The 26350-nt window shown below is 34.2% G+C and overlaps 1 protein-coding gene across 1 annotated transcript; it reads left to right on the top strand.

The window, feature by feature from the left end:
* On the top strand, positions 1-24997 carry LOC127629720 (protocadherin-8-like). Its single transcript, XM_052106937.1, has 4 exons — positions 1-2370; positions 5143-5204; positions 17231-17366; positions 24920-24997. The coding sequence occupies exons 1-4, from the start codon at positions 1-3 to the stop codon at positions 24995-24997; spliced, it is 2646 nt and encodes an 881-aa protein (XP_051962897.1).
* The last annotated feature ends 1353 nt before the right edge of the window (positions 24998-26350 follow it).

Genomic DNA, 26350 nt, shown 5'->3' with positions numbered 1-26350 from the left:
ATGGAGGCAAGAAAGTTGTTTGAGAGTCTATGTTTAGTTGCAGTCGCTACCCTCTGGACAGTGGAAGGCACAACCACCAAATATCACACATTCGAGGAAGCATCACCAGGATCAATTATTGGGAACCTGTCACTGGATCTGAATATCAACACATCCGATTATCCGAACACAAGCTTCCGCTTCATGCAGAAGGGAAATTCGTCTTTGATCGACATGCGAAAGAACGACGGTCTTTTGACAGTGGGAGAGCGCATAGACCGGGAAAGCCTCTGCCAAAGGTCTCCGCTGTGCCTCATCACATTTGATGTTGTAGTTGTTTCGAAGGACAAGTTTGACCTTATTCATGTGGAGATCCAGGTTAGAGACATCAATGACCACTGTCCTCAATTCACCCGTAACGAGATGCAACTCGAGATTGCAGAGGATGTGGCTGTGGGCACACGGTTCCCGTTAGATGTCGCGAATGATTTGGATGTTGGAATCAATTACATTCAAAGCTATCACCTTCTTCATAACAACCATTTCAGTATCGAGACAAGGAGTGGGGAGGAGGGCATCAAGTATCCCCAACTTGTCCTGGTGAAGGAACTTGACAGGGAAGTGGAAGACACTTATACTCTTCAAGTTACGGTGATTGATGGTGGCAATCCACAGAAGCTGGGAACGGTAACAGTTGAAGTCAAGGTTTTAGACTCTAATGATAACAGCCCAAAGTTTGAGCGTGATTCCCTTAAAGTCAAGCTTCACGAGGACGCACCGGCTGGTTATCTTTTGTTCAAACTGCACGCGGTTGACCCTGACCATGGCGTAAATGGTGATGTACATTATGACTTTGTGGAAGATGTCACCGATGAGATCATGGACACTTTTTCTGTTGACACATTGAACGGTGCAGTGATTCTTAAATCACAGGTAGACTACGAGTCCAGAAAATCTTTCGAGTTCAATGTACAGGCGTACGATTTAGGTGTCGACTCTATTCCGTCCATTTGTAGAGTCACTGTTGAAATTGTGGATGTGAATGACAATGCTCCTGAAATCTCTATTACACCAATGACATCCACGAGCGAAGGTATCGCTTACATCACTGAGGCGGCAGCAGCGAAAAGTTTTGTTGCTCTCATCAGCACCACGGATAAGGACCCCGGAGACAACGGACACATGCGTGTAAGTTTGAACGGACATGAACATTTCAAACTTCAACAGGCTTATGGCGACACATTTATGATCATCACAACAGCCACTTTGGACAGAGAGAAGATTCCTGAATACAATCTGACAGTTACGGCTGAAGATTTGGGTTCGCCCCCTTTTAGCACTTCAAGACAGTACACTATTAGGGTGAGCGACGAAAACGACAACCCTCCACTGTTTAGCAAATCTGTCTATGAACTTTCAGTTATGGAAAACAAAGAACCTGGTTCTTACATTGGCACTTTAGTCGCTCGTGATCCAGATGCAGGGGCAAACGGAAAAGTGACTTATAAAATGATTGATACCGAGGTCGCCGGAGCTCCGCTGAGCACTTTGGTTTCATTGGACTCTGTTTCTGGCTCTTTGTTTCTAGTAAAGTCTCTTGATTATGAACATTTAAAGCAGATAGAAGTGAGTATTGAAGCTTCTGATGGAGGTTCACCACCACTGTCGAGCTCAGCACTTGTCAAGGTCAAAATTGTGGATGAAAATGACAACGCCCCTGTCATTACTCAACCTGACCTCATTAATGGTTCTGCTCACGTGTCTATACCGTACAATGCTCCAGCTGGTTATGTTGCCCTAAGGGTTGAAGCCCACGACAAGGATGATGATGTGAACCGAAAACTTTCTTTCAGCCTACTAGAAGACAATGAAAGAATGTTTTTCATAAACAGAAAAACAGGCGACATCGCACTGAAATACAGTCTAAGTTACAAGCGAGGAGACTTTCTAGAGATCAAGGTGATGGTCACTGATGGTGGCAGGGCACCTTTTTCTTGCACTGCCAATATACGTTTCGTGGTCACAGAGGAACTGCCTGTTGAGGAGCAGGTGGTTGTGTCTATTGAACTGACTGATGTAGAAGAAAGTGAAGAACAACAGAGGACAAACCTCATTGTTATTGTTCTTCTCGGAGCTGGTTGCGTGCTCTTATTGGTTGCTATTCTTGCAGTTGCACTGGCATGGAGGCCCAGCCAAAGAAAAACATACTTTGGGAAAGAGAACAGAACAGAACGTTTCTTGGTTAAGGCTCCGGTCTCAACGGACACTACTGACTCGTCCGATTCCAGCGGATGCCATGAATCCGGTGCTACTGTCAGTGAGCAAATATCCTCCACGAGAGAAGACTCGTCTTATTCTTATGAGGAGCAAAGTCAAGATTTGGACCTTAAGGTAGGATTATCTTATTAACTAGTGTCTGTGGAAAATTTCAGGACAAAAAATGTAAAGAGAACACTTTTTACATTATCATTGTTTCATTCTGAAATCATTAGTTTAAGAATCATTATTTTATTTATTTAAATTGGTATCATATATTAAAATATATATTAAGTCAATATTTTCCAGATAATATTTTAACCATTTGCTTTGTACTTAGTACAATGACAATATGAAAACGCACTTTTTATATTTGGCTAAATATATAGCTGCCTCAATATTTTCAGAAATGGGGTCCCTCCACTGGGGATTATATTTGGGGGTTATTGGCATCACAAATCCATCAACTATGATATTTTGTCATCCGTCATCCACAAATGTCAAACTGACTGTATTTATTTCACATTTAGATGTTCCACCCCCTCCTCAAGAAGAACAATTTTTGTCCTGTAACCATCTGGCAAGGTGACAGATACACCTTTCAGAAGAGGTTGGTTATGAATATTTGATTGCAATACATGTCTAAAATGCTAATTTACACCGTACAAGCGGTGCCAGTATTTAGTGTAAATAAATGGAGTGATTATTTGATATTACGCATGCATTGAGTTCTAAAGCCACTTTGAATAGCATGACTCCATTTGTTCTGGCTGGAAATGAGGTCATAACTTGTGTTATTCTGTTCACAGCGGGAGTGTTTCCACTGAGCAGACAAGCACGGAGGACAGTGGGAAAGGTGACAGTGACTTCAATGATAGCAACTCTGATATCGGTGGAGAAACAGGCCGTTTCAAAAGTTGTACCAGTGGACATCAGCAATGTATTAGTGAGTTTGTTTTTTTGAATAATGCCAGACCATTTCAAAGAACTGTTCAGCCTAAAATATCTGCTTCAAAAATATTCACAAGCATTGTATGTACAACGTTTGGATGCTTCCTTTCAGATTCTGTCTGTTCTGTATCAACGGGCGGACTGTGCAAGGGAACAAGAGAGATTTCAACAAACACCTCCAGCAGTCCTGCCGGCAACTGTGGGTACAAAATAGCGTATCACACGTCAGCGTTTGGACATCATTCAGCGAATCAGCATGTGTCATCAATCTGGAGAGACTATGGCTACACTTTTCACCCCAGAGCATCTGGACAATGTCAAGTCCCTGCGTATCACAGAATCAGAAGCCATCCTTCTCAGTTCTGTCAGCACGATAATGAGCCATGTTCACATCTGGAGAGACGACTGACTACAGAGGATCTGGCAGAGGTCATCACTGCAACTTCTCTTTAAAGACTGTATCAGATTGACAATGAGCAACAAGCTCATCACAAACTGTAAAGAATAACTCTTTAGAAAGCCTTCGATTCGGTTTGATGTCGTGCCATAACACAAAGCCAACTGTTCAATTAATTATACAGAATTTTCTTGTTGAAATATTTTAATTATAATTGTAAATAAAAGATGTATTTATTGTCAGTTCAGTCACTGAAACTTGACATATCTATGTGTGTGTGTGTGTGCATGCAAATTCACACTTTAAATCTATAAGCATGCTTTTATTCGGCAAAAGTACTGCATAGTTGCATTGTTTAGGTCGATCTCACGTAATGTTAATGAAGGGCTGTATACCTGAATTTGAGCTCACAGCCACTAAATGAAAAGGTGCTTCAAACATGTGCAGACAGTTGGCATTACATCACTTCATGTTGAGCTGTATAGTTCAACAGCAAGCTGAAAGTCATGCTGTATCTAAGTGTTAGACTTTGCTGCAAGAAGTATCATTTAAACTAAGCTCTGTAAATATGAGGAGAATTAATGCAGATTGAGGCATCACATACTGTAAACAATAAACAATTCAAGAACAACTGAACGCAGGACACAATTTGTAGCGCTGTAACAGGATGAGATTTCCCAGTATGATAACAGTCACAAAGTAATACAGTCATGCATCTTGCCCTGGGAGAACGAGGGAAAAAGAGGTTGTAGAAAAAGACAAAACATTGCCTTTAGGTTAAGTTGATAAAGGACATCTGTCCTCATTTAAACAGAGTCATTTAATTACACAGAATGCAGCCATTTGTGTTCATGTCAATAGCTTTCGCTCGACTCAGTGCAAGAGGTGGTTGACAAACCTCATCCTGTGGACATTATGTTACACCTGACAGAATCCTTTCCCCAGTTTCAGATTGTTCAGGTGCTCCATTATTGCCAAATGAGAGGAGCACAAATATAATTCTTGCACAATGCCAAATACAGTTTTTATCTCATTAGGGGGAAAGAAAAGGAAGAAATGTGCTTGTTGTGTCTGGATTGTTAAATGTATAGAACTAACCACACATGACAAACACGGACACATCAGTCCTGTAGTGTCCTCTGTAATCAATGCAGACTGCTTGACATTGCAAACCCCAGAATGAACATAGATCTGCTGTCCACGTCCACACTAACACACAAGCGTTGTGTTTTCTATCCCGAGTCTTTGGGCTGTCTGTGGTGTGATCTGGGGTACGGTATGGTTCACTGCTGATATAAACAGAAAAATTACATTCAATGTATTTATATGAAATAAATAAAAAGATGGTTTATCCCTTACTTATCTGACGTGATGGGATTCTTATGATTTGAATTGATTTATTTAGTCTCTGGTTTATGTGTCAGTGTCACATTTACATAAATACAGATGTACTGTTCCTGCAGTCCTACACAAAGAATAACTGTTACTGGACCCGTACTGTGCTGAGAATGAGGGACACTTTCATTCGTCTATGCTGATGCTGTCTGTGTTTCTCACAGGAGGAGCTCAACACATCTCAGGGTGTACAGCATTTCAATGATGGAAGATATCAACTACAGATGTGAGTTCAAATAAAAACCCTACCAAAACCAGAGATGAAACGTGATTTATCATTTGACTTTGTTCTGTACAGTTGCTGTAAATATACCGCTTCATTAATCTCAAAGGAAAATCTATAAAAACATTGTTATGTCTTTATAAATGTATTCACATGCAATGTGCTTTTAGATGAAACTGTTAGGACACACTAATAATGTCAGTTCTGTGCTGTGGATCGTATATGAAGGCCTCATGGGTGTATTAATGAACTCTTAACGGTTCCCAAAGCCTCTGAGATATCTTCTTTTGGCCAAAAACATAGTCAGCATCACATATATTGCTGCTGAAGACAATCCCAGAGTCTTAGTGAAAATAAATCAAGATAATCGTTGTTTATAAATATTGATTAAAAACGTGCACTTTTATTCAATATTCTGCTTATTAGAGCACTGCGTCATGAACTCTTTTAGAATCAACTGCGTCGAGACTCTTGTGCACTTGGTTTGAAGAACACTATGTGTACGACACACAGTTGCTGCCTACGAAGAGCATTTCAGATCAGTCATTTATGAGATTCTAATTCATGTACTGTATAATGTTGCCTTAGAAGGTAGCTGCCTATATAGGTGGTGGACAGCAAGTCAACTACCTAGGGTTTAGAAGTTAGATTTTTTGTGTAGTAACTTCATTTATGATCATATGAAAAGTGGAAAATTAAATGTCTTTTATTAATTATGACATCAGCAGGGCAATAGAGGACTCTAGAATAAGTGTGTTGTGCACCATGAAACATTCTTTTGAATATAGTTGCAATAAAAAACAAATACAGTACATCATTTCATTTATCAAATTAAACATCATACACATTCTACAAATAGACAGAGATCAGGAACTATTTCCATTCCATCTGTATCACTAAATCATAACAGTTTTCAATGAATCAGTACATCTCCACACTGAAACACTGATAGAACGATTTATGAAAAACCCTTTTTTAAAGTCAAATGTTCTTAACTTCATGACATAACATTGATTACAGTGTGTGATTACATGTAACTGAAACATTTCTGTTAATACAGTAACTTTTACTTACAAATTGAATGTATACGCTTTTGAAATAAAGGTTTTATGTGAATATTTCACATTTTGAACTTCTGTTTTAAACACGTTTATGAATGTACCACATGACATGCGGAAGCCGATTGCATGCAGTTTATTCTGTTAGACAACATCAGCTTACATTACTGGCGATACACACAAGATTCACATTCATTCATTATTCAAGCACGGTGCATGCTGGGAACGCCGGCTAAGTTTACTTAATTGATACATGATGACACATTCTAAAGATAATAAACAATCATAAATCATGTTTAATTATAAGCTAGAGCATTCATTTTTACACGCTTGAATTGAGTACAAATGTTGAATTTACTGCCTCATTTCAACCTAACGCTTCATCTAACATATTCAGTATAGAAATGACTTGATCTTTTTTACTATATTTACTTCACCACATAATGTTAATTGTTTTTCAGAAATAATAATACACCTTCACACAATTACTTTCCATGAATGGTCTTGGCTGTTATTTGCATGATAACTGTGATGATTTCCTTTGAGTGTGTAAAATGTTCATTAAAGTGCTCATATGGTTTATGGATGTCTCTGTTAGAAATCAGATGGTGACAGATGTGGAGAATAACATCACAATGAACACACATCCGCTGAACACCACAGTATTAATGTGAGTACTGGATGTGTGTGTATCAGTGTGAGTATCAGTGTGTGTATCAGTGTGTGTGTATCAGTGTGAGTATCAGTGTGTGTATCAATGTGTGTGTATCAGTGTGAGTATCAGTGTGTGTATCAGTGTGTGTGTATCAGTGTGTGTGTATCAGTGTGTGTATCAGTGTGTGTGTATCAGTGTGTGTGTATCAGTGTGTGTATCAGTGTGTGTGTATCAGTGTGAGTATCAGTTTGTGTATCAGTGTGTGTATCAGTGTGTGTGTATCAGTGTGTGTATCAGTGTGTGTGTATCAGTGTGTGTATCAGTGTGTGTATCAGTGTGTGTGTATCAGTGTGAGTATCAGTTTGTGTATCAGTGTGTGTATCAGTGTGTGTGTATCAGTGTGAGTATCAGTTTGTGTATCAGTGTGTGTGTATCAGTGTGAGTATCAGTGTGTGTATCAGTGTGTGTAGCAGTGTGTGTATCAGTGTGAGTATCAGTGTGTGTGTATCAGTGTGTGTGTATCAGTGTGTGTGTATCAGTGTGAGTATCAGTGTGTGTATCAGTGTGTGTAGCAGTGTGTGTATCAGTGTGAGTATCAGTGTGTGTATCAGTGTTGTAGTTGGTGATTTCAGAAAGAATTCCTAAACAGAGGACGGAGAGGTGGTAGTCAAACCTGGAGAGATCAGAAGGTGAGGGAGGATATGAGAGAAATAACAGTTGTGTTTGTGGGAAATAGTTGGTACTGTATACAGACATAACTTTGTCATGAAAGAAATGTACAAAGAAGCACTGCTAGAGGTGTAATTTACACAATGTCTTGTGAGTTGGTGAGTTGGTGGGTCTTCTGCTGCATTATAGATGAACGAGGAGAAAAGGAAGAGCAGTCTTCTCAGTGCAGTATATGCTATGAAGCGCACATTAAATCCCATTTCTCTGTATAGATGTTCAAGGCGTCGTCCAATTGATTTCATGTTTTTGTTCTTCCAAGATGTTCGTTTGCTGATTTTTCTCCTGATTGCACATTTGTATAAAATTCTCAACCTAGGAGAACTGGGCCGTCGAAGAGCGTTGATGATTGGTTAAAGCTAATGGTGGGTGTTGATGTGTATTTACAGTTGTCGTGCATGGCAGTTGAAGAGAAGTTATCTAGGCTATTATAGTGAAAAATGTATACCATTGAAGACTGTGACAGAGATTGTGGAGAAGGAAACTTATATGATTCACAACATAAACTCCACAAAGACAGTGTGGCCGCGACAAATGCGTGGAGAGAGATTGCAGTTTTTATGAAATCACATCAGATAACTTGTCACTAACAGTGAACGGGGCTCTGTGACAAGATTAATTAGGCAACGATTCATGGAAAGACCTGCAGTATTGAACGTTACACACCACGACATCTCCCTCAACAAACTCATTTTAAAACAATGTGTTGCATAGTATAATCGGCAGTGTCATTCAGCTAGGGCTCTTGTGTGCATTCAGGTTTTTCCATAACATAATTTGGGCCTCACGGAGAGAAGAATTCTGAATGAAGGAAGAGAAAGATATTGGGTTACAGGATGATTTAATGGTTCACTTATTAAGCTTTTATACAGGAAGAGCAGTAATCAACCAATAAATGTATTGCATTGCTATCAGTAATTATTAGTGTTGCATTATTATCATCAGTAATTATTAGTGTTGCATTATTATCATCAGTAATTATTAGTGTTGCATTATTATCATCAGTAATTATTACTGTTGCATTATTACCATCAGTAATTATTAGTGTTGCATTATTATCATCAGTAATTATTACTGTTGCATTATTATCATCAGTAATTATTAGTGTTGCATTATTATCATCAGTAATTATTAGTGTTGCATTATTATCATCAGTAATTATTACTGTTGCATTATTATCATCAGTAATTATTACTGTTGCATTATTACCATCAGTAATTATTAGTGTTGCATTATTATCATCAGTAATTATTACTGTTGCATTATTACCATCAGTAATTATTAGTGTTGCATTATTATCATCAGTAATTATTACTGTTGCATTATTACCATCAGTAATTATTAGTGTTGCATTATTACCATCAGTAATTATTACTGTTGCATTATTATCATCAGTAATTATTAGTGTTGCATTATTACCATCAGTAATTATTACTGTTGCATTATTATCATCAGTAATTATTAGTGTTGCATTATTACCATCAGTAATTATTACTGTTGCATTATTATCATTATTACTGTTGCATTATTATCATCAGTAATTATTAGTGTTGCATTATTATCATCAGTAATTATTAGTGTTGCATTATTATCATCAGTAATTATTACTGTTGCATTATTATCATCAGTAATTATTACTGTTGCATTATTACCATCAGTAATTATTAGTGTTGCATTATTATCATCAGTAATTATTACTGTTGCATTATTACCATCAGTAATTATTAGTGTTGCATTATTATCATCAGTAATTATTACTGTTGCATTATTACCATCAGTAATTATTAGTGTTGCATTATTACCATCAGTAATTATTACTGTTGCATTATTATCATCAGTAATTATTAGTGTTGCATTATTACCATCAGTAATTATTACTGTTGCATTATTATCATCAGTAATTATTACTGTTGCATTATTATCATCAGTAATTATTACTGTTGCATTATTATCATCAGTAATTATTAGTGTTGCATTATTATCATCAGTAATTATTACTGTTGCATTATTATCATCAGTAATTATTACTGTTGCATTATTATCATCAGTAATTATTAGTGTTGCATTATTATCATCAGTAATTATTAGTGTTGCATTATTATCATCAGTAATTATTACTGTTGCATTATTATCATCAGTAATTATTACTGTTGCATTATTACCATCAGTAATTATTAGTGTTGCATTATTATCATCAGTAATTATTAGTGTTGCATTATTATCATCAGTAATTATTACTGTTGCATTATTACCATCAGTAATTATTAGTGTTGCATTATTATCATCAGTAATTATTACTGTTGCATTATTATCATCAGTAATTATTAGTGTTGCATTATTATCATCAGTAATTATTACTGTTGCATTATTATCATCAGTAATTATTACTGTTGCATTATTATCATCAGTAATTATTAGTGTTGCATTATTATCATCAGTAATTATTACTGTTGCATTATTATCATCAGTAATTATTACTGTTGCATTATTACCATCAGTAATTATTAGTGTTGCATTATTATCATCAGTAATTATTACTGTTGCATTATTACCATCAGTAATTATTAGTGTTGCATTATTACCATCAGTAATTATTACTGTTGCATTATTATCATCAGTAATTATTAGTGTTGCATTATTACCATCAGTAATTATTACTGTTGCATTATTATCATCAGTAATTATTACTGTTGCATTATTATCATCAGTAATTATTACTGTTGCATTATTATCATTATTAGTGTTGCATTATTACCATCAGTAATTATTAGTGTTGCATTATTACCATCAGTAATTATTAGTGTTGCATTATTACCATCAGTAATTATTAGTGTTGCATTATTATCATCAGTAATTATTAGTGTTGCATTATTACCATCAGTAATTATTACTGTTCCATTATTATCATCAGTAATTATTACTGTTGCATTATTACCATCAGTAATTATTAGTGTTGCATTATTACCATCAGTAATTATTACTGTTCCATTATTATCATCAGTAATTATTAGTGTTGCATTATTACCATCAGTAATTATTACTGTTGCATTATTATCATCAGTAATTATTACTGTTGCATTATTATCATCAGTAATTATTACTGTTGCATTATTACCATCAGTAATTATTACTGTTGCATTATTACCATCAGTAATTATTACTGTTGCATTATTACCATCAGTAATTATTAGTGTTGCATTATTACCATCAGTAATTATTAGTGTTGCATTATTACCATCAGTAATTATTAGTGTTGCATTATTACCATCAGTAATTATTAGTGTTGCATTATTATCATTATTAGTGTTGCATTATTACCATCAGTAATTATTACTGTTGCATTATTACCATCAGTAATTATTAGTGTTGCATTATTACCATCAGTAATTATTACTGTTCCATTATTATCATCAGTAATTATTACTGTTGCATTATTATCATCAGTAATTATTAGTGTTGCATTATTACCATCAGTAATTATTACTGTTGCATTATTATCATCAGTAATTATTACTGTTGCATTATTATCATCAGTAATTATTACTGTTGCATTATTACCATCAGTAATTATTACTGTTGCATTATTATCATCAGTAATTATTACTGTTGCATTATTACCATCAGTAATTATTACTGTTGCATTATTACCATCAGTAATTATTAGTGTTGCATTATTACCATCAGTAATTATTAGTGTTGCATTATTATCATTATTAGTGTTGCATTATTACCATCAGTAATTATTACTGTTGCATTATTACCATCAGTAATTATTAGTGTTGCATTATTACCATCAGTAATTATTAGTGTTGCATTATTACCATCAGTAATTATTAGTGTTGCATTATTATCATCAGTAATTATTAGTGTTGCATTATTATCATCAGTAATTATTACTGTTGCATTATTATCATCAGTAATTATTAGTGTTGCATTATTATCATCAGTAATTATTACTGTTGCATTATTATCATCAGTAATTATTAGTGTTGCATTATTACCATCAGTAATTATTAGTGTTGCATTATTATCATCAGTAATTATTAGTGTTGCATTATTATCATCAGTAATTATTAGTGTTGCATTATTATCATCAGTAATTATTAGTGTTGCATTATTATCATCAGTAATTATTAGTGTTGCATTATTACCATCAGTAATTATTAGTGTTGCATTATTATCATCAGTAATTATTACTGTTGCATTATTATCATCAGTAATTATTACTGTTGCATTATTATCATCAGTAATTATTACTGTTGCATTATTACCATCAGTAATTATTAGTGTTGCATTATTATCATCAGTAATTATTACTGTTGCATTATTACCATCAGTAATTATTAGTGTTGCATTATTATCATCAGTAATTATTACTGTTGCATTATTACCATCAGTAATTATTAGTGTTGCATTATTATCATCAGTAATTATTACTGTTGCATTATTACCATCAGTAATTATTAGTGTTGCATTATAACCATCAGTAATTATTACTGTTGCATTATTATCATCAGTAATTATTACTGTTGCATTATTATCATCAGTAATTATTACTGTTGCATTATTACCATCAGTAATTATTACTGTTGCATTATTACCATCAGTAATTATTAGTGTTGCATTATTACCATCAGTAATTATTAGTGTTGCATTATTACCATCAGTAATTATTAGTGTTGCATTATTATCATTATTAGTGTTGCATTATTACCATCAGTAATTATTACTGTTGCATTATTACCATCAGTAATTATTAGTGTTGCATTATTACCATCAGTAATTATTAGTGTTGCATTATTACCATCAGTAATTATTAGTGTTGCATTATTATCATCAGTAATTATTAGTGTTGCATTATTATCATCAGTAATTATTACTGTTGCATTATTATCATCAGTAATTATTAGTGTTGCATTATTATCATCAGTAATTATTACTGTTGCATTATTATCATCAGTAATTATTAGTGTTGCATTATTATCATCAGTAATTATTAGTGTTGCATTATTATCATCAGTAATTATTACTGTTGCATTATTATCATCAGTAATTATTAGTGTTGCATTATTACCATCAGTAATTATTAGTGTTGCATTATTATCATCAGTAATTATTAGTGTTGCATTATTACCATCAGTAATTATTAGTGTTGCATTATTATCATCAGTAATTATTACTGTTGCATTATTACCATCAGTAATTATTACTGTTGCATTATTATCATCAGTAATTATTACTGTTGCATTATTATCATCAGTAATTATTACTGTTGCATTATTACCATCAGTAATTATTAGTGTTGCATTATTATCATCAGTAATTATTACTGTTGCATTATTACCATCAGTAATTATTAGTGTTGCATTATTATCATCAGTAATTATTACTGTTGCATTATTACCATCAGTAATTATTAGTGTTGCATTATTATCATCAGTAATTATTACTGTTGCATTATTACCATCAGTAATTATTAGTGTTGCATTATTACCATCAGTAATTATTAGTGTTGCATTATTATCATCAGTAATTATTACTGTTGCATTATTACCATCAGTAATTATTAGTGTTGCATTATTACCATCAGTAATTATTACTGTTGCATTATTACCATCAGTAATTATTAGTGTTGCATTATTATCATCAGTAATTATTACTGTTGCATTATTACCATCAGTAATTATTACTGTTGCATTATTATCATCAGTAATTATTACTGTTGCATTATTACCATCAGTAATTATTACTGTTGCATTATTATCATCAGTAATTATTACTGTTGCATTATTACCATCAGTAATTATTACTGTTGCATTATTACCATCAGTAATTATTACTGTTGCATTATTACCATCAGTAATTATTAGTGTTGCATTATTACCATCAGTAATTATTACTGTTGCATTATTACCATCAGTAATTATTAGTGTTGCATTATTACCATCAGTAATTATTACTGTTGCATTATTACCATCAGTAATTATTACTGTTGCATTATTACCATCAGTAATTATTACTGTTGCATTATTACCATCAGTAATTATTAGTGTTGCATTATTACCATCAGTAATTATTAGTGTTGCATTATTACCATCAGTAATTATTAGTGTTGCATTATTATCATTATTAGTGTTGCATTATTACCATCAGTAATTATTAGTGTTGCATTATTACCATCAGTAATTATTAGTGTTGCATTATTACCATCAGTAATTATTAGTGTTGCATTATTATCATTATTAGTGTTGCATTATTACCATCAGTAATTATTACTGTTGCATTATTACCATCAGTAATTATTAGTGTTGCATTATTATCATCAGTAATTATTACTGTTGCATTATTACCATCAGTAATTATTAGTGTTGCATTATTATCATCAGTAATTATTAGTGTTGCATTATTACCATCAGTAATTATTACTGTTGCATTATTACCATCAGTAATTATTACTGTTGCATTATTACCATCAGTAATTATTAGTGTTGCATTATTACCATCAGTAATTATTAGTGTTGCATTATTACCATCAGTAATTATTAGTGTTGCATTATTATCATCAGTAATTATTACTGTTGCATTATTATCATCAGTAATTATTACTGTTGCATTATTACCATCAGTAATTATTACTGTTGCATTATTATCATCAGTAATTATTACTGTTGCATTATTATCATCAGTAATTATTACTGTTGCATTATTATCATCAGTAATTATTACTGTTGCATTATTACCATCAGTAATTATTAGTGTTGCATTATTACCATCAGTAATTATTAGTGTTGCATTATTACCATCAGTAATTATTAGTGTTGCATTATTATCATTATTAGTGTTGCATTATTACCATCAGTAATTATTACTGTTGCATTATTACCATCAGTAATTATTAGTGTTGCATTATTATCATCAGTAATTATTACTGTTGCATTATTACCATCAGTAATTATTAGTGTTGCATTATTATCATCAGTAATTATTAGTGTTGCATTATTACCATCAGTAATTATTACTGTTGCATTATTACCATCAGTAATTATTAGTGTTGCATTATTACCATCAGTAATTATTACTGTTGCATTATTACCATCAGTAATTATTAGTGTTGCATTATTACCATCAGTAATTATTACTGTTGCATTATTACCATCAGTAATTATTACTGTTGCATTATTACCATCAGTAATTATTAGTGTTGCATTATTACCATCAGTAATTATTAGTGTTGCATTATTTCCATCAGTAATTATTAGTGTTGCATTATTACCATCAGTAATTATTAGTGTTGCATTATTACCATCAGTAATTATTACTGTTGCATTATTACCATCAGTAATTATTAGTGTTGCATTATTACCATCAGTAATTATTAGTGTTGCATTATTACCATCAGTAATTATTACTGTTGCATTATTATCATCAGTAATTATTAGTGTTGCATTATTATCATCAGTAATTATTAGTGTTGCATTATTATCATCAGTAATTATTACTGTTGCATTATTACCATCAGTAATTATTAGTGTTGCATTATTACCATCAGTAATTATTAGTGTTGCATTATTACCATCAGTAATTATTAGTGTTGCATTATTACCATCAGTAATTATTACTGTTGCATTATTACCATCAGTAGTTATTAGTGTTGCATTATTATCATCAGTAATTATTAGTGTTGCATTATTATCATCAGTAATTATTACTGTTGCATTATTACCATCAGTAATTATTAGTGTTGCATTATTACCATCAGTAATTATTACTGTTGCATTATTACCATCAGTAATTATTAGTGTTGCATTATTATCATCAGTAATTATTACTGTTGCATTATTACCATCAGTAATTATTACTGTTGCATTATTATCATCAGTAATTATTACTGTTGCATTATTACCATCAGTAATTATTACTGTTGCATTATTATCATCAGTAATTATTACTGTTGCATTATTACCATCAGTAATTATTACTGTTGCATTATTACCATCAGTAATTATTACTGTTGCATTATTACCATCAGTAATTATTAGTGTTGCATTATTACCATCAGTAATTATTACTGTTGCATTATTACCATCAGTAATTATTAGTGTTGCATTATTACCATCAGTAATTATTACTGTTGCATTATTACCATCAGTAATTATTACTGTTGCATTATTACCATCAGTAATTATTAGTGTTGCATTATTACCATCAGTAATTATTAGTGTTGCATTATTACCATCAGTAATTATTACTGTTGCATTATTACCATCAGTAATTATTAGTGTTGCATTATTATCATTATTAGTGTTGCATTATTACCATCAGTAATTATTAGTGTTGCATTATTACCATCAGTAATTATTAGTGTTGCATTATTACCATCAGTAATTATTAGTGTTGCATTATTATCATTATTAGTGTTGCATTATTACCATCAGTAATTATTACTGTTGCATTATTACCATCAGTAATTATTAGTGTTGCATTATTATCATCAGTAATTATTACTGTTGCATTATTACCATCAGTAATTATTAGTGTTGCATTATTATCATCAGTAATTATTAGTGTTGCATTATTACCATCAGTAATTATTACTGTTGCATTATTACCATCAGTAATTATTAGTGTTGCATTATTACCATCAGTAATTATTACTGTTGCATTATTACCATCAGTAATTATTAGTGTTGCATTATTACCATCAGTAATTATTACTGTTGCATTATTACCATCAGTAATTATTACTGTTGCATTATTACCATCAGTAATTATTAGTGTTGCATTATTACCATCAGTAATTATTAGTGTTGCATTATTTCCATCAGTAATTATTAGTGTTGCATTATTACCATCAGTAATTATTAGTGTTGCATTATTACCATCAGTAATTATTACTGTTGCATTATTACCATCAGTAATTATTAGTGTTGCATTATTACCATCAGTAATTATTAGTGTTGCATTATTACCATCAGTAATTATTAGTGTTGCATTATTACCATCAGTAATTATTACTGTTGCATTATTACCATCAGTAATTATTACTGTTGCATTATTACCATCAGTAGTTATTAGTGTTGCATTATTATCATCAGTAATTATTAGTGTTGCATTATTATCATCAGTAATTATTAGTGTTGCATTATTACCATCAGTAATTATTACTGTTGCATTATTACCATCAGTAATTATTAGTGTTGCATTATTACCATCAGTAATTATTAGTGTTGCATTATTACCATCAGTAATTATTACTGTTGCATTATTACCATCAGTAGTTATTAGTGTTGCATTATTATCATCAGTAATTATTAGTGTTGCATTATTATCATCAGTAATTATTAAGCAACTAACCCTAAACCAAAATCTTACCCTGACCCTAAACCTATAGTAAGTACATGTTGTTAATTAATATTACTCAGTACTTGGGTGTGTAATTACACTGTAACAAGGACACTAAAAATAAAGTGTAACCAATTTTTTTGTATTGTATTGTTATTGGTGATTATCAGTAACAGTATTTAACCGCATTGTTTTAACAGTATTTCATTGTTATCAGTAACTCATGTTCATGTTGGTGAATTGTTCAGCATCCAGCATGACTGGCAAGACTTTCTACAGTCACAGGATATCCTGGAGAAGAGAAGCCCCTCCCCTCCTTCAGTCTCCTCTGACAAGATGAGCTCATCAATCAGCATGACCACCCTATCAGACGGCAGCTGCCCTGTAAGCCCCGCCTTCATTTTCTGTTCTTTCTGTTCTGGTGTTGGCTGCTTGTGTAAATGCAGGGCTTCTGGTGTTTATGTGGTTGTTTTCTGACTGTTGAATCTCTCAATCATTACAGTAGTTCTTTAGCAGAGATATAGTTCAGCTGCTGTATGATTGTGTTACTCTATGAAGCGTTAAATGATGGGAGTTCAGTTTGGTTTGTGCTGTTGGTCTGCTTTAGTCTTTTAATGGGTTTTTTCATGTTAATCTTTGATAAAAAATAGAGGTAAATATAGCCACAAGCGGCAATCATCGGGACCTTATTCACAGTAGTACCATTTTTGTTTTTTGACAAGATGAAAATGACAGTGTGAGCGACAGACTTACAGTTTCTTTAATGTACTGTTGTTTAAAGCATGTTTGATCATTAAATCAGTAGACAAGAAACTCCACAAAGCACAAGTTGTGAATATGAAATGTGACCTAAAACCTTTAAATGGCTTCATACAGCACATGAAGACTATATCTCAGCCTTGTTTAAATATATACTGCTACTGTGATAAGTTCTAGGGCTAATGCAGGCTAATAGGTCATCTGAATGTTGAGCTTTCGACTACTGGAGTGAATCTGGCAAATTAGATGAATGTAACATTAAGTTCATTATTTTGTCTGATATTTGACTAGCTGTGGCTAGATGTTATTTCTGTTATCATTTTTGCACACAAGTAAACCCGTTGACGGGTTTAAAGACTCTCAAGGATTACCTATCTCATGTCTCCAATGACAAAATTGGTTCTCCAATGACAAAATTGGTTCTCCTGTACTGTCCTCCAGTGTTAAATTACCTGAACATTTTAAGTGTTGCTGAAATCAGAAATTGGTGAAAATTGTCACATGTCATCAGACTAACACTAACCCATGACAAAAATGACCTAATTTAATAGAACAGATCCTGTGGATGCCATGGACTCATTTGTTTTGGTGTCAAATTTCAACTGCTTTTATCACTGTTCAAAAATAAAGTGACTCCTAGCATCATAAGTTGATAACATTTTGCACATTATTGACTGATCCAACCCGGAACACAGAAAAACAAAGTATTCCCGGGCCTTAACTCCAACCCTAACCATAACTCAAACCTCAACCCTAACCCTAATTGCCTTAACAGTGGCAAATATAGGATTTTCTTAAAATGTAGTGCCCCCTACCATCATAAATTGGTGTCATTTTTCACACACAGAAAGCAGATAAACGAAGTATACATGGGCCTTAAATCCTTAAATCAAACCCTAACACTAATTCAAACCCTAATTCTAACTCTAAACCTAACTCTAAACCTCGCTTCCTTAATCACTGTAGGATGAATAGGATTTTTTAAGTTATAGCACCCCCTGCCATCACAAATTGGTGATGAAAAAACCCTAACTCAAATTCGAAACCTAACCCTATCCCGAAATGCTTTAATAATAGCACAAATAGGATTTTCTTAAATTGTAGTGCCACCTAGGAAATTGAAGAAATTTTGCACATGATGTTCTGTTGTTCAAGTGCTTTAAGTTTTATTATGTTTGAGAATTTCGTTCACAAGATAGAGGCCAATTAGTCATTATAGGCCACACACAAAAACATATTTGCGCATTTCTTCCGAACTATTTAAGATATCACAATTCTTTTTATAAGATTTTATCAGGAGGGTCTCTAGATTATTTATAAAACATTTCTTGCAATTTGGGGAAAAAGCCTAGGACAAGTTAGAAAAATATACGTGATAAAAAGTTTTCTTGTAGAATTCAGAAAAACGACAACGTTTTATTCTAGCCTATAGGGATCTGGAGTTATTAGCAAAAACGTGAATTAGCTTATTATAGCGCCAACGTGTGGCCGATTATCACAAAATTGGATATACAGCTTCATGTACAGACCCTTCTTATGTATAATACGTTTCATGGCTGTCGGCCAGTCACAATATTAGGTGCTGAAATTTGATTGGTAGCTGGTGGCGATTTTTGTTGATTTGTCGAATCGATATGTTAACGACATGTTAGCACTTGAACCAAAGAAGGTGCATATCTAATTTGAACTTTGTCGATAAAATGACTGCACATTGACTGCAGACTACAGTATTTTAATTGTAGTGCCCCCTGTGGCCAGGATTGAACAAACATTTGCGCACAAACTCAACTTGGCCTGTTGACTTTGTGTACCGGTTTTGTTTAGTTTGTCCTTTGCATTTACAAGCTATTGATCAATGAATCTAAGTGTGCACTACTGAAGGAATTGTATTTGTAATATCTTCAGGACAATTTGATGTATCAAAATTATTTTAATAACTTTTGTTAGGAGTGTCTGTAGATGATGTATGCCAATTTTCGTGCTATTTGGACAAACGGCCTACGAGGAGTATGAAAAGGTATTTTTTCAGAAAATTCAAGGGGAAATTGGGAACATCTTGCCATGTCTGGTGTCTCAAGGTCTTACAGTTTTTGCTGCCCATACATTTAATATATATAGCTGCAAGCAGCAATTACTAGGTGTCCAAGTTATTATGGTCCTTTAAGTACATATTCAACCAATTTTAAGTATTAATTAGACAGTCCAATGATAAAGTGCCTTCATTTTTCAAAACTGTAATTATATGTAGCACAGACATATGGCAATTTTGTCGAACAGCTTATGACTAGTTTGAAAAAATCTTTTTTTAATAATCTTAAACATTTAATAAACAATTTGATTCCCACCAATGCTTCTTGAGGCAAAGAGTTTCAGAATGAGTAAATCTATCATATGGTATGAATAAGTGAAAACACAACGGTATACACGTATGAAAAACTAGATAGCACCTCCTGGTGGCCAATAATTTTTTGTAACTTTGTACAGACCGCTTGGGCCATGAAACAGATAGGCCTACTAACTTTCATTCCGATCTGCCTTTTCTTACCATATCTAATAGCTGCTGAAAGTTGATTGGTTGATGGCGGCTATGTTTTTCAAGATATGAGATTGTTCTCATAGACCTTGATGGCATCTTGGACAAAGACACTGCACACCAGATTTTAAGTTGATCGGACCAAGGTTTCCATAGTTAGAACATTTTATGATTTTTAATTATTATTGAGCCATCAAGAAGCAGAGGCATGCAATTTGGTGATAATATCTCATTCCGTTCATGAGTTAAAACTGTTTTAATAAAGTGACCATGCCCATTAATTACATTTTGGCTTACTGTTTGATGATGAATCAAAAGTTTAAAATTCTTTTGATAACTTTTCATATTGGGACTCCCCCTTTGGCCATTAGGGACAAGTCCAGGCAAATGGCTACTACCAATCCCCAATGTCTCTAGGCCTTAAATTTTGGTCTTCAAGATCAGTTTTAGGGCAGAATAATAACAATAAATATAGCTGCAAGCAGCAATTCCAGGGCCAAGCAGACAGGAAATGTGATTGCCGAAAATCAATGCTTGAATGCTCTTCAAAGCGGTTTAAAATTCATGAACTGAATAACTTAAAATGTAATAGAATTTCTTTTAACTTTTGACCAGAAGGTGGTATTGCAGCTAAATTGATATGGTATTGTCAGGTGGTGGTTATATTAGCACAATATACATTTAATGTAGATTAAACAAAGCATTGAATAGATACATTTCGTTGTTGCATTATAGGAGAACGGTTTGGTCTATCAAAAGCTTTTGATAACTGCTTGCAAGCATGGTGCAATGATGACATAGGCCACATTTGGTAAAGGTCTAATGAACGGCCTAGGACAAGTTTGCAAATGTAGACTTTGTTATGTAATCTCAAATATTTCACTGTTGATTTGACTGACACCAATGGTTCTTGAGGCAAAGTTGCTCAAAATGAGAACAGCTATCATAAGATCTGAATTACTCATGTTTATGTGAAACACTGCTCTATACCATTAACGCACATGTAAAATGTAACAGCATAAACTGGTGGACAATTTAATTGTCAAATTTTGAAAAAAACTCTTGGGCAAAGAGTCAAATATGTACACCATGTTTCATTCTGATCGGCCTATGTTAACCATGTCTAATAGCTGAATTGGCCATGCTGGCGGCCAATGGCAGCCATGTTCCACTAGCTCTTTAGAAAAAGTATCATTTCAATTAAATTAAAAATGGTGGACAGGCAATAGGGCAGACCATGGGAAATATGGCATCATTGTCATAACCATAACACAAGAGACCAGTCTCATGAACATAGGCCAAATTATTCGTTTATAGGCCAAATTATTCATGATTTTTGGCCACACAAATAAGTAGTTATGAGCAATGAAAGCTATTTTTCATATTTCTGGACCAATAGGTGGCACTGTTCCGAAACTACTCATGTACCATCAGGGTATGATAGCTATCACACGCACCAAGTTTCATTGTAATAGGCCAAACCATAACTAAAATACAGCCTTGTTTGTCATGCTCACTGTCAAATTCTTTGAAGATTGGTCAATGGTGGCCATCTTCTTATATATATACATGACTGTCCTCATGGTCAATGATGGCAACTCCCACAAAGACACTGCATGCATATTTTGAAGTCAATTGGACCAATGGTTCCGTAGTTACAGCCACTTTCACATTGTTTCCTGTTATAGCGCCACCAAGTGGCCAAACCCTGCAACATTTTATGTGTTCTAAGATTTAGCTCTCATAAAACTTTGTGTAATTTGGTGAAAATATCTAATTCTGTTTAAGAGTTACATCAATTTACGTAAAAGTGGAGACAACTTTTAAAATCATCGGCACGTTTTTGGCCCTTAGAATCAAATTTTTGCCCTGTTCCTTTCTATATCAAAGAACTTGCTTACGGCTATTCTACTGGTGGTGGTTTCATTCTGATCGAACAAACGGTCTAGAAGCAATTTGCTAAAGTATTTTCGAAACTATTTTTAAAATGGCAACAGGCCGTAAGGTAAAAACCATTGCAAATGTGGTATTGTTGCGCTCGGCAAGTCCTCAGGAACATAACGATACCTGTCTTGTGAAAATAGACCAGCGCCATTAAAAGTTATAAACTCCAAGTTATATTATAAAATTTTTTTGGCCACTAGGTGGAACGAGATCCAAATTTCTCAAGCACCTTCAGGGCATGGTGCTGATAACACATAAAATGTTTCATAACAATTCGCAAATGCATTCTTACAATACAGCATTTTACGACAAAATTCAAAATGACCGACATGGGAAATGTCGCACTGAATCTAAGAGACCAGGTTCATGATTTTTAAAAATAGCCATTTTTTATCTTTTGACCGGTGGGGGGGGCACTACGCCGAAACACTGCTTTGTCACCTCAGGGCATGATGGCCATGACACATACCAACTTTCGTTAAAATCTGTCAAAGTGCTGCAGAGATACATCCTCAAGTCCAATTTTGCATGTTCTTCATCTAATTTGTTGAAGTGCCATTCGAAAACTGTTTGGTTAATCAAGTGGAACTTTTTTTAAGCACTTATTGAGCATCTTTGCAAAATTTGGTGCAAATTGGACATAAAGGTCTAGGAGGAGTTTGCCTAATAAATAATAATAAGAACACTAATGAATACAATAGGTGCCTATGCACTTTCAGTGCTTGTTCCCAAGAAAAACTTTAGCAATTACAATAAAGGATTCAGCACTTTTGGCTTGAAAAATCGTAACAAATACAATAGGGTTCCAGCACCATCGGTTCTTGGCCCCCTAAAAATATTGTGAGTTGAAAAGACAATACAAAAGTAGAACATGGTGTAAGAATGCCTAAAGCTGGCACTGCCACCTGCTGGTGTGGACCCTCATTACAGCCATACACTACTTCAGGATGAGTGTTTACATGTTTTGGGTCACACGCTAACTGTGCTATTTATTTATTTCATTTTTCATCCCTGTTTTACTGTTAGCATCCTCAAGGTAAGCAGTTACAGATGTGAAAGGTGTGTGTTTATAGCTGTTAATGCAGGAGAGGGTTTTGGGAAAGGCTAGCACTGAATGCAAAGCTACACATAAAAGTGTTTTGTTATTACTGAACATTATTGAGCATAATTGAGAAATCTGGTCTCATAGAATCACGTTACTTTACCTACATTTTTCAAAATGAATTTAATGTGGCTCATTTCCTGGTGGAATGAACACTAAATATTCTACAACAATGACTTTTGCTCACTTTCAGACAAATCACGAGTAAAACGTCAGATTATCAGTTCATAAACTCTTACTTTTCACCCTGTTCCTCACACAATGCTATCGTATGACATCCAAACACTTTTACTATAGTGCATGACATAGATTTTGCTTGAACATCTATGCCCTTGGTCGTGCACTATAGTTAAAGCGTGTAGCATGAAGCATTTACATGTTTCCTTTGATCATGGTATAAATAATGGGGGGTTATATTTTGACTCATTTTAATGTTCACATTACATAACCAGCAACATTTTCGAATGTGATCACTATTATAGATGTATGTAATATCATGAAGATTCCACTAGAGGCCACTGTTGTCACATTAAAGCCTCCTTCACATGCACTATCATCACTTATCAAATTTCATCACTCTATATTTCTCTTTTGGTGATAATTGTATATTATAATGTGTTAATTAAATGAAAACAGATTAAAGTACCTCTCTCTCTCTCTCTCTCTCTATCTCTCTCTCTCTCCTTTGTCTTAGTCTGTGGTCGTCTCTCCAAGTCTTTTAATGTCATGTCATTTTCATGAAATATTTATCCCTCATCGCTGGACGAAGAGTAAGAGAGACTTGTGTCCGACAGAAAAATGCTCTAGACAGGATGGGTTTTAAAGGGGAAATTCTGTCATCATTTACTCACCCTCATGTTGTTCCAAACCTGTATGTCTTACTTTCTTCTGTGTGACACAAAATAGATGTTAAGCAGAAAGATTCTTCTGCCTTTCTCCATAGAATACAATCTGGACCATAATGTTATCACGGTCTGGTCACCTTGTCAGGTTGCGGTTCTACCTGAAGGGACCGTGGCAGTATCGGCCTGTCTTAGTGTTTTGTGTCACCCCTTTTGTGTGAGTGCACAGGTCCTGTTGATTGGGTTCAAAATGTTTCAAAATGTTGTGTGTGCTCTCCGGTGATGACATGGTCCTGTCAACCGGTCAGGTTGGGTTTTGTCTGACGAGCACCATGACATCATCGTCCCCTGCCTGTCTTGTGTTCAAGCTTTGTGTGGGCGCACGGTGGTGGGTTATAGCTGTGCACGATTTGCCACCATGCACCCTCAAGTGATGTCACGGTCCTGGCACCTTGCCAGGTTGTGTGTTTTGCCTTATGAGGATCGTTTGTGTTTATGTGTTTCAGGTGCCGCTGGCATGTTGAATCGGCGTTTCCATGGGAAACCTGATTGTTTCCATGGGAACGCTGATCACTGCAACCTTCATCTGTGAGCGACACCTGCCTCTTGTTTGTTCTTCTTATTTAAAGCCCCTTGTGTCATGTCCAATGTCAGATCATTGTGGTGTTTGCTACTGTGATGTTAGTCACTGTCTACGGTAAAGTATTGTCTGCTGCTAATTATTAACTGTGCTCTTTGTGGTGAGGTTTCCCTCTAGATCGCTTTCGCCTGTGATAAGGTGGAGGATTCCTCATTTCTGCCTGAGTGTCGGGTGAAACCGATCGCCTGGGCTTGACTTTGTCTCTAAAAGAACTCTTTCTGTTGAAGAATAAATCTGATTGAACTGTTACCTCTGCTTTTGGGTCCTGTTTTTCACGCTCCCATGACACATTTTTACTGTCAAACTCCAAAAAGGAAACAAAGCATAAAGTCATCATTTCTAATCCACACAACAAATGAGATCTGAGAGCTACAGATCTTTATTTCAACATTGAATTAAATGCTGCACTGCACTAATGTCAGTCATCGTTGGTTATCAATAACCTCTCTGCAACATTTATGAAAAACAATCAAATATATGATAATGAAAATACATTTAAAAAATGTGAATGACAAATAAATCATACAAAGCATTAGTTAGTAGTTATTAATATTGTCACCAAAAAAATCCTAAATTATTGCAAGGTTAGTTAATGGTTGTAAAAAAACATAAAAACAACAACTACAGAAAGTTCTTCAAAAGTTCTAATAGGGTTGTCACAAATACCTCCCTGCAATGTTCTGAGAACATTTGTTAATGAATAAGAAAATAAAACCTAAAGATAACATAAGAGAACATTGTGTATCGGTTCTTATTTGGCTGTCACAAAGTCCTCCCTTCAACGTTCTTAGAACATTTGTTTATGATTACAAAAATAAAGCCTAAAGATAACCATTAGAGAACATTCTGTATAGGTTCATATTAGGTTGTCACAAACACTTCCCTGCAATGTTCTGAGAACATTTGTGTCACAGCTCCATCATCCCATCACCTTCCCTTTATGTTTGGACTTTTAGTTAGACTACACTTCCCATGATGCACCACCCTCATCACACTCATCTGTTCCCCATCTTTGTTTCCAGGTGTTCTATATTTTGTCATTACCCATGTACATATTTAAGCCCTCATGTTCTCTCCTTCTTTGATTAGTTCCATGCTAGTATTTATATCTTTGTCTTCTTTGGCATAGTTATTTGTTTCTTTTATGTTCCTCATTAAACTCTGCATCTGGGCTCTAACACCATCTCTATCTCTTTCTTGTGAAAGCGTGACAGAAGACTAGTCCACTAATACGAGCTCAGCAGAACAACTCGAGCGACTCACCCAAGGGTTTTCTTCAGTGGAGGATTATTGTGTTAGGTTCTGGAGCTTGGCCTTTCAAGTGAGCTGGGGTGAGAGAATACTTAGTATTACCATGTTCTTGTTAGGACTGAATAGGCCTGTGAGGGAGATGGTCCCTTTGGACTGCAATGGTCTGCCCCTGGGAGACTTCATTGCTAACATCATAATGGCTGGTTTTATGCTATCTACTCAAGTGGTCAACGAGCCAATGCCCACGCCTGCCACATTCAACGAGCCAATGACCAGGCCTGCCACGGTCAATGAGCC

The sequence above is a fragment of the Xyrauchen texanus genome, chromosome 36, assembly GCF_025860055.1.
Source record: "Xyrauchen texanus isolate HMW12.3.18 chromosome 36, RBS_HiC_50CHRs, whole genome shotgun sequence".
Lineage (NCBI taxonomy): Eukaryota > Metazoa > Chordata > Actinopteri > Cypriniformes > Catostomidae > Xyrauchen > Xyrauchen texanus.
Note: the sequence above shows the minus strand (reverse complement) of the source record. Positions and strands in the feature narration are given on the sequence as shown.